The sequence below is a fragment of the Falco punctatus genome (genome assembly GCF_963210335.1).
Source record: "Falco punctatus genome assembly, chromosome: 11".
Lineage (NCBI taxonomy): Eukaryota > Metazoa > Chordata > Aves > Falconiformes > Falconidae > Falco > Falco punctatus.
In genome coordinates, this window is record NC_137591.1 from 24,453,655 (window position 1) to 24,469,402 (window position 15,748).

The 15,748-nt window shown below is 35.3% G+C and overlaps 1 protein-coding gene across 2 annotated transcripts in view; it reads left to right on the plus strand.

Moving 5' to 3' along the window:
- Window positions 1–15,748, plus strand: part of KCNT2 (potassium sodium-activated channel subfamily T member 2) — a 154,245-nt gene that overhangs the window by 59,800 nt on the left and 78,697 nt on the right. For both annotated transcript variants that reach the window (XM_080407181.1, XM_080407182.1), the window contains one exon: window positions 14,971–15,151. In XM_080407181.1, coding sequence (XP_080263307.1) covers window positions 14,971–15,151 — 181 coding nt within the window. The remainder of the gene's footprint in view (window positions 1–14,970; window positions 15,152–15,748) is intronic.

The following is a 15,748-nucleotide window of genomic DNA, read 5'->3' on the forward strand; positions in this document are numbered from 1 at the left end:
TAGAATAAAATGTGTTTTTTGGGTCTACAGTTCTTTCTGTAATGTTATGTTTTGTTCTACAGCACTCTCAGTGCTCGGGCCCAGTCTCAGTTTGATTTAAAGAGATTTTCTGCATTCAAAAAGAGCACAAAAATAAACTGTAGTTCTGTAGTTTAGTTTGATAAGATCCAATTATTCTGAAGTGGTAAAAGCACACGAAGTCTCAGGCTCTAATGGACTAAACAGGAGTTGCAGAACTTAAATCCCAGAATATGATAGAACATTAATTGAAAGCTCTTAAGTAACTGTAAATAATACAAAATAAATTATTCAATTTTTTAAAAAAAATCCCACAAGGTATTAAAATAATAGTGCTTGTGCTTTTCTTTCTTTGAAATAAAGCAAATCTGTCAGGAACTTGCTTGTTTCAAACAAGGGATCTCTGTATTTTCTGTTTTGAAATATTCCTATACAGCGCTCTTCAAACATAAAGAAATCTAGAAGTAGGCCAGGTAGAATATGTAGTACCTTGTAAATCCATTGTTTTCAACTTCCACCCTACTCTTGTCCTACTTCTCAATTGCTGGGATCGAGGCAGCGTGTAAGGGTAGTTTTCCTGTGGGTCAGTACCATTAGAACTGAAGTCTGCTTCGGGCAGTACCTTAACTCTTCCTTACGTGATGAAACAATGAAAAGGCTGTGCAGCCTCCAGAACGCCAATAACAAAGCATTTCTTAAAATACCCATTTGTCATTTGCAAACAAATAATCTATCAATTCGATTAGACTTTATCTGAAGTATCGCTTTCTGGGAAAAGCTGTGTGCATCACCTCAAGGACAACATTTTCATCAGCTTTTGGAGGAGAAACACACTGTACAGTATATTTCTTGGGTATAGAAATTTCTGAGGTGGCTTTGCTAAAATCTGCTGTATGGGACGCATGTGAAAACAGAGGCTTGCCACAAATAGTTGTTAATCTAGATTATTTATGTTAAACACAAATTCAGATAAAATTCTTGCTGTTTCTAATGGAATACGGACTTACGGGTTGGGCCACGCCTTTTTTACCTTTGCTAGCACTGGGGACCATTTGCTTACATCTGTATTACTAGTGCTTAAGGGCCAAAGCCTTTGAGAAGGCGCGATGAGAATGAAAAATTACAATGAGAAAATGCAATAAAACCCCAAACTCGTTTATTGGATTAATGCTTTTGCACATTTTTAGGCAACTGTTGTATTGTGACAACACAAAAATATTACCATGTATAAATTTATTTTCTTTCTTTCCCCTTTAGTGGATACCATGGTAATTGTTATAACACATTTGTAAAAATATTTTTACGTGTGTAAGTTCAAGAGTTCAGATCTTAAAAAAGCATATGGGTGATTAGAGCTGTTAAGAGTGCTGCTTAAAGAGGACATGGACTTAGGCAACTGAAAAATTGGTTAGTTGTTTGTGAGAGGCAGAAGTGTTTATTGTAGGGAGAGCAGAAGTAGTGAAGCCCAATCAGAAGTCTTTTTGGCTACCCATCAAACATGGTTTCTATGGAAACCTAGGTAATTATACAGTGATTTTCATGCTATTTTAGTTATGAATTTGGTAGTGACATAATATTTCCTTTGTTAATCTTTTTAGATGTTTCTCCATATTTCTAAAATAATTAGGTCAGCATCTTTCCCATGCGACAAGCGGGGAATTCTTTGTGTAACTGATGTAATGGAACATTTGAAACTAGACACTGACACCGGTGAAATTAACAATAATTCCAATAGTCTATTTATTGTGGTCTGTGGAAGAAAGTCAAAGGTTAGCGAGTTCAATCTAAATTATCTTCTGGCTGTGACAGATACATTTGTAGTCATCTTGTCGTCTTCTGAAAATAAAAAATAATCAGAAAGACACAATGGTAGCTCAGAAAGCTACACTTCATAAAACCTCTATAAAATGGAGTGTCAACATCGTATTATTTATAAACAAATCCTTCTATTTTTTAAATAGAAATCTAAATATTAAATTAAGGAAGTAAACAATATGATTGAGAGATTTCTGTTGCTTTATTGCACCCTGGAAGATGAGTCGGAGCTTCAGGTACTTGTAATATTTTCAAGTTACAATCAAAGCTGTGCTGATTTTCTAGCACAGGTTGTGGATCATTTATTAACCTGAAAATCGTTAGTTCCAGACTAAATTTAAGATAAAGGTGGGCAAAGTTAAAGTTGAATAAATTTGAAAGACAACATAAATTTATCCACATTTTCTGTTCTCTATTATTGTACCACACAATATTTTAATATTTTGTATGAGTAAATCAGCCGTCAGCAATTAATGCAATGGAAATGTCACAGTCTAGTAGTGTGTTCTTTAAATCAGTCTTATTAATTGATACTAGGAAGAATTTTCAGCACGGCTTGCAAGACTTTTACTCTTGGTGGGAGTTAGACATTTAATTACTTGCCATTCTGAAAGTTCCAGCCTCTATCTTGTGAATCATTTGTGATCAGTCTCTTCTAATAATCTTTTCTGCTATGTGAAGGTACTGAAAATTCATCAGAATATGCATTTTTAAGTAACGTGTAAAAATAGATTCAAAAGCAAACTCCTGCCCAATAAGGAGATAAAATGTCTCTCAAGTTCTTTCCCAGTATTTTCCCCGTAAGTTTCACATGATGTAAAAATGTGTCTCAGATAACAAATGCTGCTAATATTCAGAATAATCTTGACAAGTTTTCTTTGAAGATGCACTGAGAATATTTGGGATACAAATTATTTACACAAAATATTATGCATTCTGAATATGCCATTGGGCGAAGAATTTTTTGACCTTTATTATCATATCTTGTAAAACACTAATAATATTTCCAGATACCATGACAAGTAAAGGTTGTTCTGGAAGTAAAGGCCAATTGCCGTTATGAAAAGAGGAAAAAAGGTAAATTATTTTGAGTCATATAGCACTTGGACTGTTAGAAATACAATGCTAAAAGACTACATCTCCATAGCATCTTTTCATTGGGAATTATATTTTGAATTCTGTGGGAGATAAATAAAATCAAGCTGCTACCACTATTAGCTAATTATGGCTTGCCAGCATGTGTAAAGCAACACATAAAATTCCTCAAAGTTAATCTAAATGCAATCTTGTCCTTGTTCATCTGCAAGAGCATACCACAAGATAGAGTGACTTTAAGGAATATGTAAAGTTTTAGTAAAATTAACAATTAAATTAGTAAAGCCTGCTTTGATTTTCTGTGTCACACTGGTGTACATAAGGACAGAACTAGGGCCACAAAATATAATTCTGTAATTGTCATGTGAACCCCATGATGTAATAAAGGGCGATTTATTGAAAATCTGGAAGTGATTATCCAAATAGCATGAACAAATAAGATATCAAAGAGAAATAGAATGCCATATTTCATTACAAAATCATCAATTACCATATTTTAATGCGTGCAATATGCGTTTGAGATATGTCTGTCTTCAAAAGTATCAGTACTTGAAAAAGATCCAAAGAAAAAATGCAGTCAGAGAAAAGGTTTTGGGGATTGAGACAAAGGGAACTATGGAGGTAAACGCAGCAGGCATGCAAAGGGATGCAAATTAGGGTGTGGGTTCTCTAGTAAGCTTTCCATTGGTTTATAAACATGCATGCACACATACACCTGCTGCTGAATCACAGGCTTGTAAGTAGATACCTTGTGTGAAAATGTAGATGTTACATATGCCAAATATGCATGTTACTTTCAGAACAGAGGTGACAAGAATAACTTTGCTAAAATAAAATGCTAGAATAAAAGTTGATCTGGAATACAACCAGAATCTTCAGGCTGTGAAATACTGTATCATCATATGGGTAAAAGAAATCTTAGGTTTTGCTTTGGTTTTGCGAGGACTTCAATAAAAGCAGGTATTCTCCTTAAAGGGGCAATTTGTTATATAGAGTAAGTATTAAAAACCTCTGTCTTCCATCTCCTTTATTACATGAAGGCATTGTATTTGCACTTTGCAGTAAAAACAAAATCCCGATAGTTGCATGCTGTCTTTCAGAATGTTATATCATTTTAGGCAGTAGCAAATAGAATGCCATGTGTAACAACAGATGACTAATTATGTTGAAGATGCTACTTCACCATTTAAAATTCAATGCCTGGCAGCAAACCATCATTACTCACAATTCCTGGCTCAGAATTGAGGTTGTCGTTAGCATCCAGACGTTTAAAAAAAAATAAAAATCTTTCATTGACTGATTCATTAGGCTGACAAACTGTTTATTTTACTTTACTAAAATTTGGTGTTTATGGTGATTTACACTAACAAATTTAACTGTATTATCAGATGCCATCAGTTACTCTGGTTCTCTGATGAGCAGTAACTCATTATGGTGATTTGTGATCAATATAATTCTTTAGTGATTTCTTCACTTACATTGTCCATTTCATATTTCAACTGTATTTTAAGGGTGTGAAGTTTAGCAAAGTTAGAATTTCTCATATCAGAAAGTACAGTTTAAAAAGATAGTGATACAACTTTGGGCATACTAACAGAAGCTGGCACCAGCTACCAGAAATTAGTCACTTACACTCTGTTTGTATTAGGCATATCTTTATGGAATATTGAAGGGACATCTCAGAGGCTTTGCCAGAACTAGGGATGTGATATGAGGTGATCTAAAAGAAGACAGATGCTAGTGCATTTACAATGGATTTTAAAAGTCAAAAATTCTCATTTTTCTCTTCTGTATACTAGGTATTCCATTAGAAGTTGCTGTAATGTTTAGGCAGATGTTTTTTAAAGAGGTGAAGATGAGAGGTGTAGGCAGACATCCAACATAATATCATGTTTGGGTGAAAAACAAATACATGTAAAATTTAAATGTCCATGGATTCCTTGAATTCACCTGTGTGTGATATTTTTTGCATTTGCAATAGATGGAAAAAAGCAAGCAAAACATGCCAGGGATGTCATGTACCAGAGTCACTTACTGAGCTTAAGTAAAGGAAGTGAAGAATAAAAAGTATGGTTCATTACAAAAATGTTACTTGTAAACTCAATCTCTGAAAATTTCTCCTGGACTTCAACAAAAGTCTTTACCATAACATACAAGTCTGTCAATCATGTGACCTAGTCACAAAAATTAAATGTCAGCTTGATGTCAAGGAGTGTTAAAAGTTTAATCTCTAAATGGTATCTTATCTCCAATAAATTTGTATTTCTAGCACTGTTAACAGATACTGCTTTCCATTCCCCCTCTCCCCCACAAAGTAGAAGTCTGTAAATAAAGACCCTTTTGGGTGTAATCCAAATAAACAGCACTCTGATTAATGAGTTCTGTACTTTGGCAATTAAAACCTTCTCCTAAAAAAAGTTAAAAATACTAGTTTATATTGAGTTTTGTTACCTCTCAACCTCATTAAAATATCTAACTGTATATTTGTAAAGAAACTCAAATGTAAGCTTAAAGTTGGATGTATGCTCCCATTCTTTGCAAAAACATAGTTATGTTTTTTCTGTTTGTGGAAGTGGCACATTTCTGCAATATAGATGAAAAATTATATATACTGTGCATTATAGTGGAAGTGCCTGAGTCACAGAATAAGGAAGAAAAATAATTGGTATTCATTTAGTAAACAATTAAGTACAAACCGTGGGTTGACTTTGCAGACTGAAAATTTAACAAGAGGTGTGAAATCAAATTGTTGGTTCCTTTGGGCACAGAATACCATATGTGATTCTACAGCAAAGCAGTATGTTTACTAATATATTACAAAAGGATTACGAAATCATGTGAGGGATGAGGCTATTTAAAGGTGTCCAATACATTACTGTCTCCTATAATTGCATGCATTCTACTGCTTTGCTTAACTCCACAGTGTAAGAACCAAACACTTCATGGCCTTCCAATAAACTTTTGAATTACCTTTTCATATTTTCACAACATCTATTATTACTGGCCTACATTTATGATGAACCTTACTCAACTGCTGAGAACAAGCACAGGTACTTAATTTGCTTTTCAATTTAGAGTGTGTTAATATCAACAAATTAAATACAGTCCTCTGTTTTGCAAGTTTTTTATCATTGGTGATAAGCCGTGAAAACAGTCATGAAAGTATTTTATGCAAAGAAGTTAAAAATAAAATCATTGATGAGAAGGTAGAGCTTCATGTGAGCATGTATGTACATTTACTAGAATTAGATAAATACGGCAGAAAGAACGATTGTGGGTCATGTTTCAGCTGTGCTCCTTTACTCGATCTCTTTTTGTTCATTTGCTAAAACTAAAAAAGAAAAAAAAATGCAGAAAATAAAGATTCAAGCAACTTCAAAGTGAACATGAAATACTTCATCTTGAATATTCAGAGTGGAAGTCTAATTTTAAGGTCTGTAGTGAGCATGTACTAAGTATAAAATCTTCCTGAATGTTCTCCATGGACTAAGCAATCGCATGCCAGACAAAACATAGCAGAGACTGAACTATATAGTGTGCTGTCAGTCACGGTGATCTTCTTCTTCCTCCCCTGCCTTCATCTTTCCAGTATTATGATCAGTAATCCTGTATTATTTTGCTGGCTACTTGAATTGGCTCCCCTCTTCACTTACACGTATGCTTGCTGTTTTTTGGTCATCCTGATACAACCCGTGCTCTTCCTTTAAATCGTGAGTATAATCAAGCACACTCCATTGAGAATACATGTAGCATTAGAGAGGATACTTCAAGGTCAGGAACTGCAGGCTTGTTTACGACAAAAATGTTTGTAATGAGACTGCAGTGTACTTAGGCTAGGAGGGACACGGAGCTGATTCAGCCGACATCAGAGAAAGTCTGTTCTTGCACCACAAGTAAGCTACGCATAGAGTTATTACTACAGGTTCTTTTAATGCAGACAGAGTGTTTCAGGGGAGAATCCTTCCATACTGGTTTTGTTTATTCTTTCATTAAAAATGTGTTACTCCTCCCAGTAGAAGCAGGACACTGAATTAGAGTGTCTAATTACTTTTGCCTAATCCAATATGGCCTTTTTTTCTGTGTCAGTCCTTTCAGAAGCTTCATCCATCCAACTTGAGAATCTTTTTACTCTTCTTACCATCTCTCTCCATCACCGTCATAAAGACGAAAGAAACGGGATGTGTTTGAATTCAGTCATAGATGACGAATATGAAGCTGGATCTTCCATATCACCAGTAGCAATCTAACCAAAGGAGCAAATAATAAAAGAAAGATACGCAGCAGTGCTTCCACAGTAGATATAACCTGATCTTAGAATTTAAAAAAATTTAGTTTCCATTTCTTTATTACTATTGGCTTCTCTTAGCTAACCTTCTATGATTCAAAAATTTTTATTTTTTTTAACAAATCTGATTATTAAAATCCAAGTTTAGCATGTTTAAAATCTGTCAGGTACATAATTAAACAACTTCTGTAGTGGTAGTGGTCCAATAACCAGGCTTTGGAAATTGGATATAATTTTCAATGATTTACCCCAAAACAAACTTAGGTTCAGACAGATACCAAACACAGTCCTAGAGTTCATTAGCATTTTTTTGAGGTTTTCTTCATATTTTTTAGGATTTTTATTAATTTTTATAATTTATGCTAAGAGGATAACTGTGGACTGCACTCTTGTCACTAGGAAATGAAATATATATATATATATACCTGGTCATAATCAATACCTATGCCTCCAATTCCTATCCTGATTCTACATGGGTTAGTTAATTCTTACACATTTAATAAATATTTAGATAATGAGTCTTTCAATTGTTAATTCAGTTTGATCAAGGGGTTGTGGGCGGTTTGCATGACAACTGTTGCACCCTTAAGGGTGTTTCAAAACCATCACAAGGAATGTCATGGTCCAAAGCGTAACATAGTGGGTGTATTAAATTAGAAGTCTGCATTTGAATTTTCCAGCACAGCACATATGATTTCTGAATATTATAAATAGATTACCTAATTATTCTTCCTGAGAAAGGCAAGGTATGTAGTATTACCTAATTCTGTGATGCCCTGCAGGTGCAGGGTGTCTGGTGGTTGCAGTACTGACTGCGTGACTGATTTCCTGAAGAGTTGCTGGCTACTTCAGACTCCAGCTGCAGCAGGATTGATCCACTGATGTTGGAATGCCATGGCTTACTTTGTTTAACGTCAAGGCTCTGGGGAGCTCTGGGGCAAACTGAAAGCATGCAAAAATACAGGTAGTTCTTTGGACTTACAGACTGAAGGGTGCACAGACCTTTTTAGGGGAATGGGCTGAGCTGAATGCTGCCCGCAGTGGGACTCCACTTGTGCCGTCTCAATGACCAGGGTTGTTTTATTGCAGCTCCACTTCTCATTTCACAAGATGCAGCAGCAGGAGTAGAAAAGTTCTCACTCAGTTTCAACAAATATTTATAAACAGTTGGTCATTTCATAATATCCTATTCTGCTTACCAAGATGTTCTGCAGTTTCTAGAAATCACATGGCTTACTAGTGGAAGTTTATTTTTATAAGTTGAGCTTTTGCAACCATTAGCTGCATATAACATACTGATCTTTGGGGAAGGAAGATGCTTGTGTTAGGCACTATGGGTAAACAATAATGCTTATTATTAAAGCACCATAATTTAGGATAACGATACAGTTGGAATACAGAAAAAAAAGTGACCTTTCTGGCTGAAGTGACATTCAGAATTCATTTCTGACATGGTGGGATTTCTGTGCAGTGAAAGAAAGTTCTGCACCCCTACCTCAGCTTGTATTCAAAGTCCCACAGAACCAGAGAGCTTGATTCCAAGTCTGTGGATGTAATGAGTCCCTTCACTACCATGATTCTGAAAAAAAGGGAGAGTGTTGTATGAATATGTGCTGGTCTGTGAAAAGAAAATATTCTGGAAAAATAGAAAGATTTACATTGGACTTTCTGATAAAGTGATGTTAAGTGTTGCAAAAATGTCTGAGATACGTAACATTAATTTTGTCCTTGAATATTAAGAAGCCACAATGTCCAGAAGTTGGTTTTTTTTTATTTTTTGTCCAGTCAGTAAATACATTTCAGCATGATCTACTGCATTCACAGCATCATTTGTTACCAACTAGGGATAGCAAATGTATTTCTCTACTGTCTTACTTTGAAGATACTGTAACAACCTTCGTCTTCTTTCAAGTCAGTGTTTCTCCCTCATTCCTTTCACTGTCTTGTATGCATTAACCATTTTATGTCCTGGAATTCAATTATTCCCACACCTTTAAAGCCTTCTATATGTAATTAAAGGTGCAAATTGTAATTTCTCATTGTAATTCTTAAATTGCATATATTATACATGATACATTGTACCAGATTCTGTCATTTTAACATTTGAAAATTACACATCTACTTAGACTACTCAGTTTATTTATTTATGTATTTTTTTATTTCTATTTTAATACTGTTTATGGAAAGTTGCTTTTCAGAAAATAAATGCTCAAGAAAAAGCCCCAGATATTTTAAAAGACCAGAGAAAGCATCATAAGGCTTGGAAAAAGTTGAAGCATTTGGTTTTTGGCAACTTAAAACCTCAGCTTCTGGGTGTTTGGGCAGGATAGATATTTTATTATTGATCAGAGTATTTTCTGATTGTCTCTTCACTCATTTATGTGCTGTAGTTTCTGCTCATTCCTTGTTCTCTTTCTTTGCCTCTTCCTCATTACTTACACAAGACTCAGAGATTCTAGCAGAAAACATCAGGAGTTTAGGTCATAGGTAAGGTGGTTAGCAGCAACAGCTTCACCTTTTGTAGGGCCAGACTACAGAGCTCAGCTGTGTCTCATAGGAAAAAGGTAATTAAAATTCAGAGGACATGTATTATCATTTGGAAGTCAGCATACAATATTTCTATATGTATCTTATACATATTTATATGTATATATGCTTTAAATTAGTCACTGCAGTCATACCATATTCAGTGCAGTTTTCTGAAGTGTAAATTGAGTGTTTAATGGTTTGTGTGTATGCTAATTCTACAAAGACTTAGAATTGCTTTTCCAATAGTGTCTCATTTAAAAATACAGGACAAAACTGCATCTGGCTCTACCTCAGTGTCCTAGAGAAGACTGAACACCCCACAGAGACAACTTCAGTATGAAAAACTGTTTGCCTCTGTACGAAGCAGGGCATTCTCCAGATAGAGCATTAGTCCTAACGCTGTAGAGGAATGAAGGCAGTGGGTTGTTTAGCATTGATAACATGCAGCTGTGGTCTTGCCTCGAAGGCTGTGGGTTGATTGACATGGACGATGTGCAGCTGTAGCTCGTTCCTGCTAAGTAGTTAAATAGCACTGGGGGTGGTGGTGGTGTGTATGTATATGTGGCTTCTGGAGGAAGGAGATACAACACAGATGGTAGAACCTGACCAATGGTATGGCCTTGTTGCAGCCTACTAGTTTGTTTGTGCTGCAGCATACCACTTCCATTTCAAGTACTTAAGACTGGCACTAGCTTAATATTAATATCTTTGGTAAGTAGTGAGCACCTTTTTCTACATTCAGGCAAAACCTCTATGCATTTATCAGACTACTGAAAGATATTGCATGTCTCCCAGAGCAAGACTATAGTGTGAACTATTCTATAGCCACATTTTATTTTGGTGTGAAGATTGAGGAAGTTTCTTTAAACATCTTGGGTGAACTTTTCCAAAGCTTCATTTTCTTAAGCAGATACTTATAGCAACTATAGTGGTAAAATATGTCTTGAGTGCCTGCCCGTGCGTTTCCTGGAAAGTTAATGTTGTCATCATCTTCAGTATCTTGGTGTATTTGAATTTTACTTATAGATATTTGCTACAGTTGGTGGTCTGACAACAATTTTGCTGACTGATTGTTCATTCCATTTTTTCTCATAAAGAGAAAAAAAATAGCTGTGATAGTAGCATCATAAAATTTTGAAATAATACAAACAGCAGTACAGAACAATGTAATAATCATATTTTTATTTATGTCTTCTAACATCACCATTCTGTGGTAGGATATGTGGAAACCTAGAGTTTTGGATGTGAAAAACTGCTGGAAACACTTAATTAATATGCAGAATGGCTATATTTCTGAGTTATTTCAAATGTAAGTTTTGTAGTGTATCAGCACTGAGCCTGTACCACAGAATAGCACTGAACACAATAAAATTAATCCCCATTGATTTCAACATATTCATTAGGTAGTTTGTGTAGCTAGCTGATTAAAACACAACAAAGTAATTGTACAAGTTGAAGCTCAAAATTAAAGTCCAAAGAAAATAATGCTGTTAGTTGCTGCCTAATCCTGAAGACACCTAAGCATCTCTAACTCTTGGCAGACCTCAAGAGGTTGTACCTATTAGCAATAATTTTCTCTAAAAGTAAAAAAAAAAAAAAGTAGAAATCGGACATACTTGGCAACACTGAAAAATGAAAATGCAAACCAATATAAAATAGATTATAATTAATTGCTTTTAAATAAGGTTAGTTAATGTACAGTACTTGCAAATTGCTATTCACATGGTTCTTGTTCTGTCTATTTCTATGACATGCTACCACAGCATGATAAAAATCTGACTTAATCTCAGGGGTTAATTTACTCTACAGTATTTATTTCTATACTGCATGTAAAGATAGGCTATTTATACAAACAGTCGTTAGTGTTGGCACATAAAATACTCAAGCAAACAAAGATTCCTGGAATTAAAGAGAAATCTTCCAGGAAAACAAAGATTGAACTCTCAAAAGTTCAAATGATACCTAAACAAAACATGACTAATCTTCAGATTGCATGTTACTATTTTTACCTTTTGTTTTTCAAGTGTAGTGGTAGTAGAGCGTTTAAAATCACTTCCATTCTCAATAAGTTTGTAATAATTTTTCTGATACTACTTTTGCTTTAGCAGACCTATAGTTTGGGTTTCTGTGGGCTTTTTTTAGTAGTACTAAATCTCCTCTCTGTTCAACCAATTCTGTTTTATCTGCTATGAAAAGGCAGCCTCGCTCAATTTACAGGAAACCTAAAATTGGTAGATAAAGTGCTGAATTGGCCCTATGTTTTAATGAGCCGTTTTCTGTGTATTTATTATTAGTCGTTTTTTTTTCTCCACAAGAACAAGTTGGTGTGAGTACTGCCTTTGCTGAACATTCCCTTTCTGCTTGAAATCATTATGTTTGTCGAGGGATGACTAAATTAATTATTGTCTCTTCATGGGATGAAAAAGGAGGAGGAAGCACACTTATCATAGAAGCATAGAATGGTTTGGGTTGAAAAGGACCTTAAAGATCATCAAGTTCCACCCCCCTGCCATGGGCAGGGACACCTTCCACTAGACAAGGTTGCTCAATGACCTGGCCAACCTGACCTGGGACACTGCCAGAGATGGGGCATCCAGAGCTGCTCTGGGCAACCTGTGCCAGCGCCTCACCACCCTCACAGGGAAGAATGTCTTCCTAATATCTAATCTAAATCTACCCTCTACAAGGAGTACCCTTGAAATCTAGCCTCTATACAAGAACAAGGAGATAAAAACACCAGCATGAAATATCAAAACAGCCAAAGGATGAAATCAAAGTTACAACATATTTCATTGTGAGGAAATATGAGAAAGCGGACAAGAACACACACTGTATTGGTACATGCAGTATTTATGCATCTTTTAAAAATAATGCTGAACACTTAATTTACAAGAAAAAAGGAGTTGATACTGCTATTTATATAAAGAATTAGGTTATATTGAAAGATACCAGAAAGTTGTGGGGAATGGAGTAACTAATGCATGTGGACAACTTTCCACTGCACTGTCTATGCAGTGTAATCAGGTAGCCCAAACAGATAGGAACATGCTATAGATGCTGACTAACATTTCTTTAGAGGCACTGATGGTGAGATTAAAGTGTAATATTCCTGGGGGAGGAGTAAAAGAGATAATATTTCACTTGGTAATTAGACTCCCAGAAGGTTGCCTCTTGAAAGTCAGTTTTTTCTGCAGTTTTGTGGTTTCTGCCTCTAGTAAAAACAAAAGGCAGAGTGGAAAAACACCCAGTAAAATTAAGACTTGGTAACTTAATTTTGGATTTATTGTTCCTTTTTTTTCAGGGTTAGGGCTTCAAGTACAATTTGGTAGAACTGCGAATGAGGTGCAAGTAATTTTGAAGAAATTAATTTTTTCAACAAATGCCTCTGCAGTATACTCCATTATTTCAAATTAGCACTGGAAAAGTATTTAGCGGAAAAACTTCCTTGTCTGAGACAAAAAGGAAGCTTCATTAGCTTAACTCCTTACAGTTCTTCTGTTAATATTTTCAGGGACAATAATATAATTATCCTCTTTGTAAAAAAAAAAAAAAACAACAAAACAAAACAAAAACAAAAAACAGAACAACAAAACCAAAACCAACCAAAACCCCTAAAAACTGCAACAAACCCAAGCAAAAACAAAACCAAACCAAAACAAAAAAAAAACCACCCAAACCTGGGAACATAGTGAAATTATGGAAGATCTAGATTACAACTCTAGTGAAAAATGTGGGACAAATTGGGTAGGAATATAAAAATATCAGTTCTGACTGAAGTATGAAGCTTATGCAAACAATGGGGGAAAAAACCCCACCCTTTTTAGAACATTTTGAGATGTGTGAAAACTACAAATGCTAGAACTGTGAAAAGGAAACTGGGAATTTGATCCATATGTTCTGGAAATGCCACTGCCCACAGCTAAATTATTTTTGGAGAACAGAACAGAGAACAGCAGAACAACTGCTAAAGCTGTTGTAAACACAGGGTCTCCCTGGTGATGCAAAGATCTCACCGTGGCAGGTATTAATGGTTGGCTATTACCATCTGGATACCACATGTGAAGAAGTAATCTTTGGTATGTTCTAGAATATTTACTAACAAATACGACATTATATTTCTCTTAATTCTCTGAGTAGAAATCAGTCTGTTAACTCCAAAGGGAAAAAAACGCTATTCAGGGTAGTCCACACATTGATATGCTTCATATAGGTGAATCTAATCTAAAAGCCTGAACTGATCTAATGAATTCTACTGTATGAGGGAAGATCATCTTCTAAGCTTGGGAAGCTCTTTAGCATGATACGTTTTTTCAAAGTGAAATATTTTTACAGATGTATGTAATAGCAGTAAGACCCGTGGACAGATTCAGCTAGTGCTTCTTAAAACTGAAAGCACATCATGCTGATTAAAAAGTAAATAATTACTAATTTACTTGAGCCATTTACTTGTTCACAGGAGTGTGTGACTGGAAGGAATGAACTTCATTCATTTTGCTATCAAAGACAACCAGGCCTTGTATTTCTATTCTGTAATTTTAGCAAGCAGAGTCAACACACCAGTAGGGCATCTTCCACTTCTACCTGAAGACTGACTCTGGGCACTTACTCCTCTGACAATTCCATAGCCTGCAGTTCTCACATTCGGGTTGTTCTAGACAGAACCCATTTATACCAACATTATCCTGCTAGTATGGAACATGTACTCTCACAACTAGTTCATGCTAGTAACTCTTGCCACAGAAAGGGATGCAGACTAACCTAAAGAGCAATAGATTTAAAGAAAGCAGTATGTACATTTGCTTGGCCATACCAGCAAACTCTCCCTGAAAAAGTTAAAATATGTTTATAAAAAATTCTGAATGGTGGCAACTATATACCATCTGTTTTGTTCTGGTTTAGCAAGGAATTGCGTCAATCTGTGATGTTCTATATACCACCTCTCCCTCACAACAGCTACTAAAGCAAAACCTAGCAACAAAGTTGCAACTATCATATGGAAATAGTCAAAAAATGAGGGTTTTTTTATTAAAAATTACATTTGAAAGTTATATTAATAAGACACTTCTGGTGTGATACTAATTTTTACTCTTCTTTGAAAAAATGCCTTTGCAAAGTAATTAATGAATTCTGAAAATAAATAGTTATCTGCACATATAATCATCAAACTTGAACCGACCCTAAGTACAGTTTTTATTTTTCATGTCTTTTATTCATTCTTTTCTACATAGTATTTGTGGAATTCAGCATCTGGAACGAGCAGGAAACAGATTGACTCTCTTTGACTCCCTTTATTTCTGCATAGTGACATTTTCCACTGTGGGCTTTGGGGATGTTACACCCAAGATATGGCCTTCAAAGCTGCTTGTTGTCATTATGATCTGTGTTGCTCTTGTGGTGTTGCCCATACAGGTAAATGTGGATTTTTCTTCTCTTTAGAACTGTTCCTAAAACAAAAGAATAATAACTGAAATAATTCATTGTTACTATTACTATTGCATATAAATGTCAGAAAAAATAACCATCTTCTATACCTCCTGTGTGTTTGTTGGGGTTTTTTTCTTCCCTTTTCCTTTGTCTTTTCTCCCATAGTCTAGATTTATACTAAAAACCAGAGCAGTAATAACAGTTTTCGAGTGCTGGTGAAAGCTTTCTATTCCTGTCGTGTACCACAGAGCCTTTCCTTCATCCTGAGATATGGGTTTGTTATTGCTGAAGCAATTTAAAAAAACAGCCAAACACAACAGTAGCCAGCACTTTCTTTATGAGTATAGCATTTCCTCTGCAGGCACTCCGTGTTTCTAATCTTGGTTCTCTCCACTTCCTCTTACCCTTACAGCTCGGTGCTAACTTGAAAAAAATCTCATTAAATCTGCAACTCAAGCAAATTGGGTTCACAGCTGTGTATGTCGGTACACATACACAGACACAAAAACAGAGCCAACAGCGCAGCTAGGAATTTTTTATGGCTACTTAAGTTTAGGACCTCTAACAGTTTCAACAAGAAAA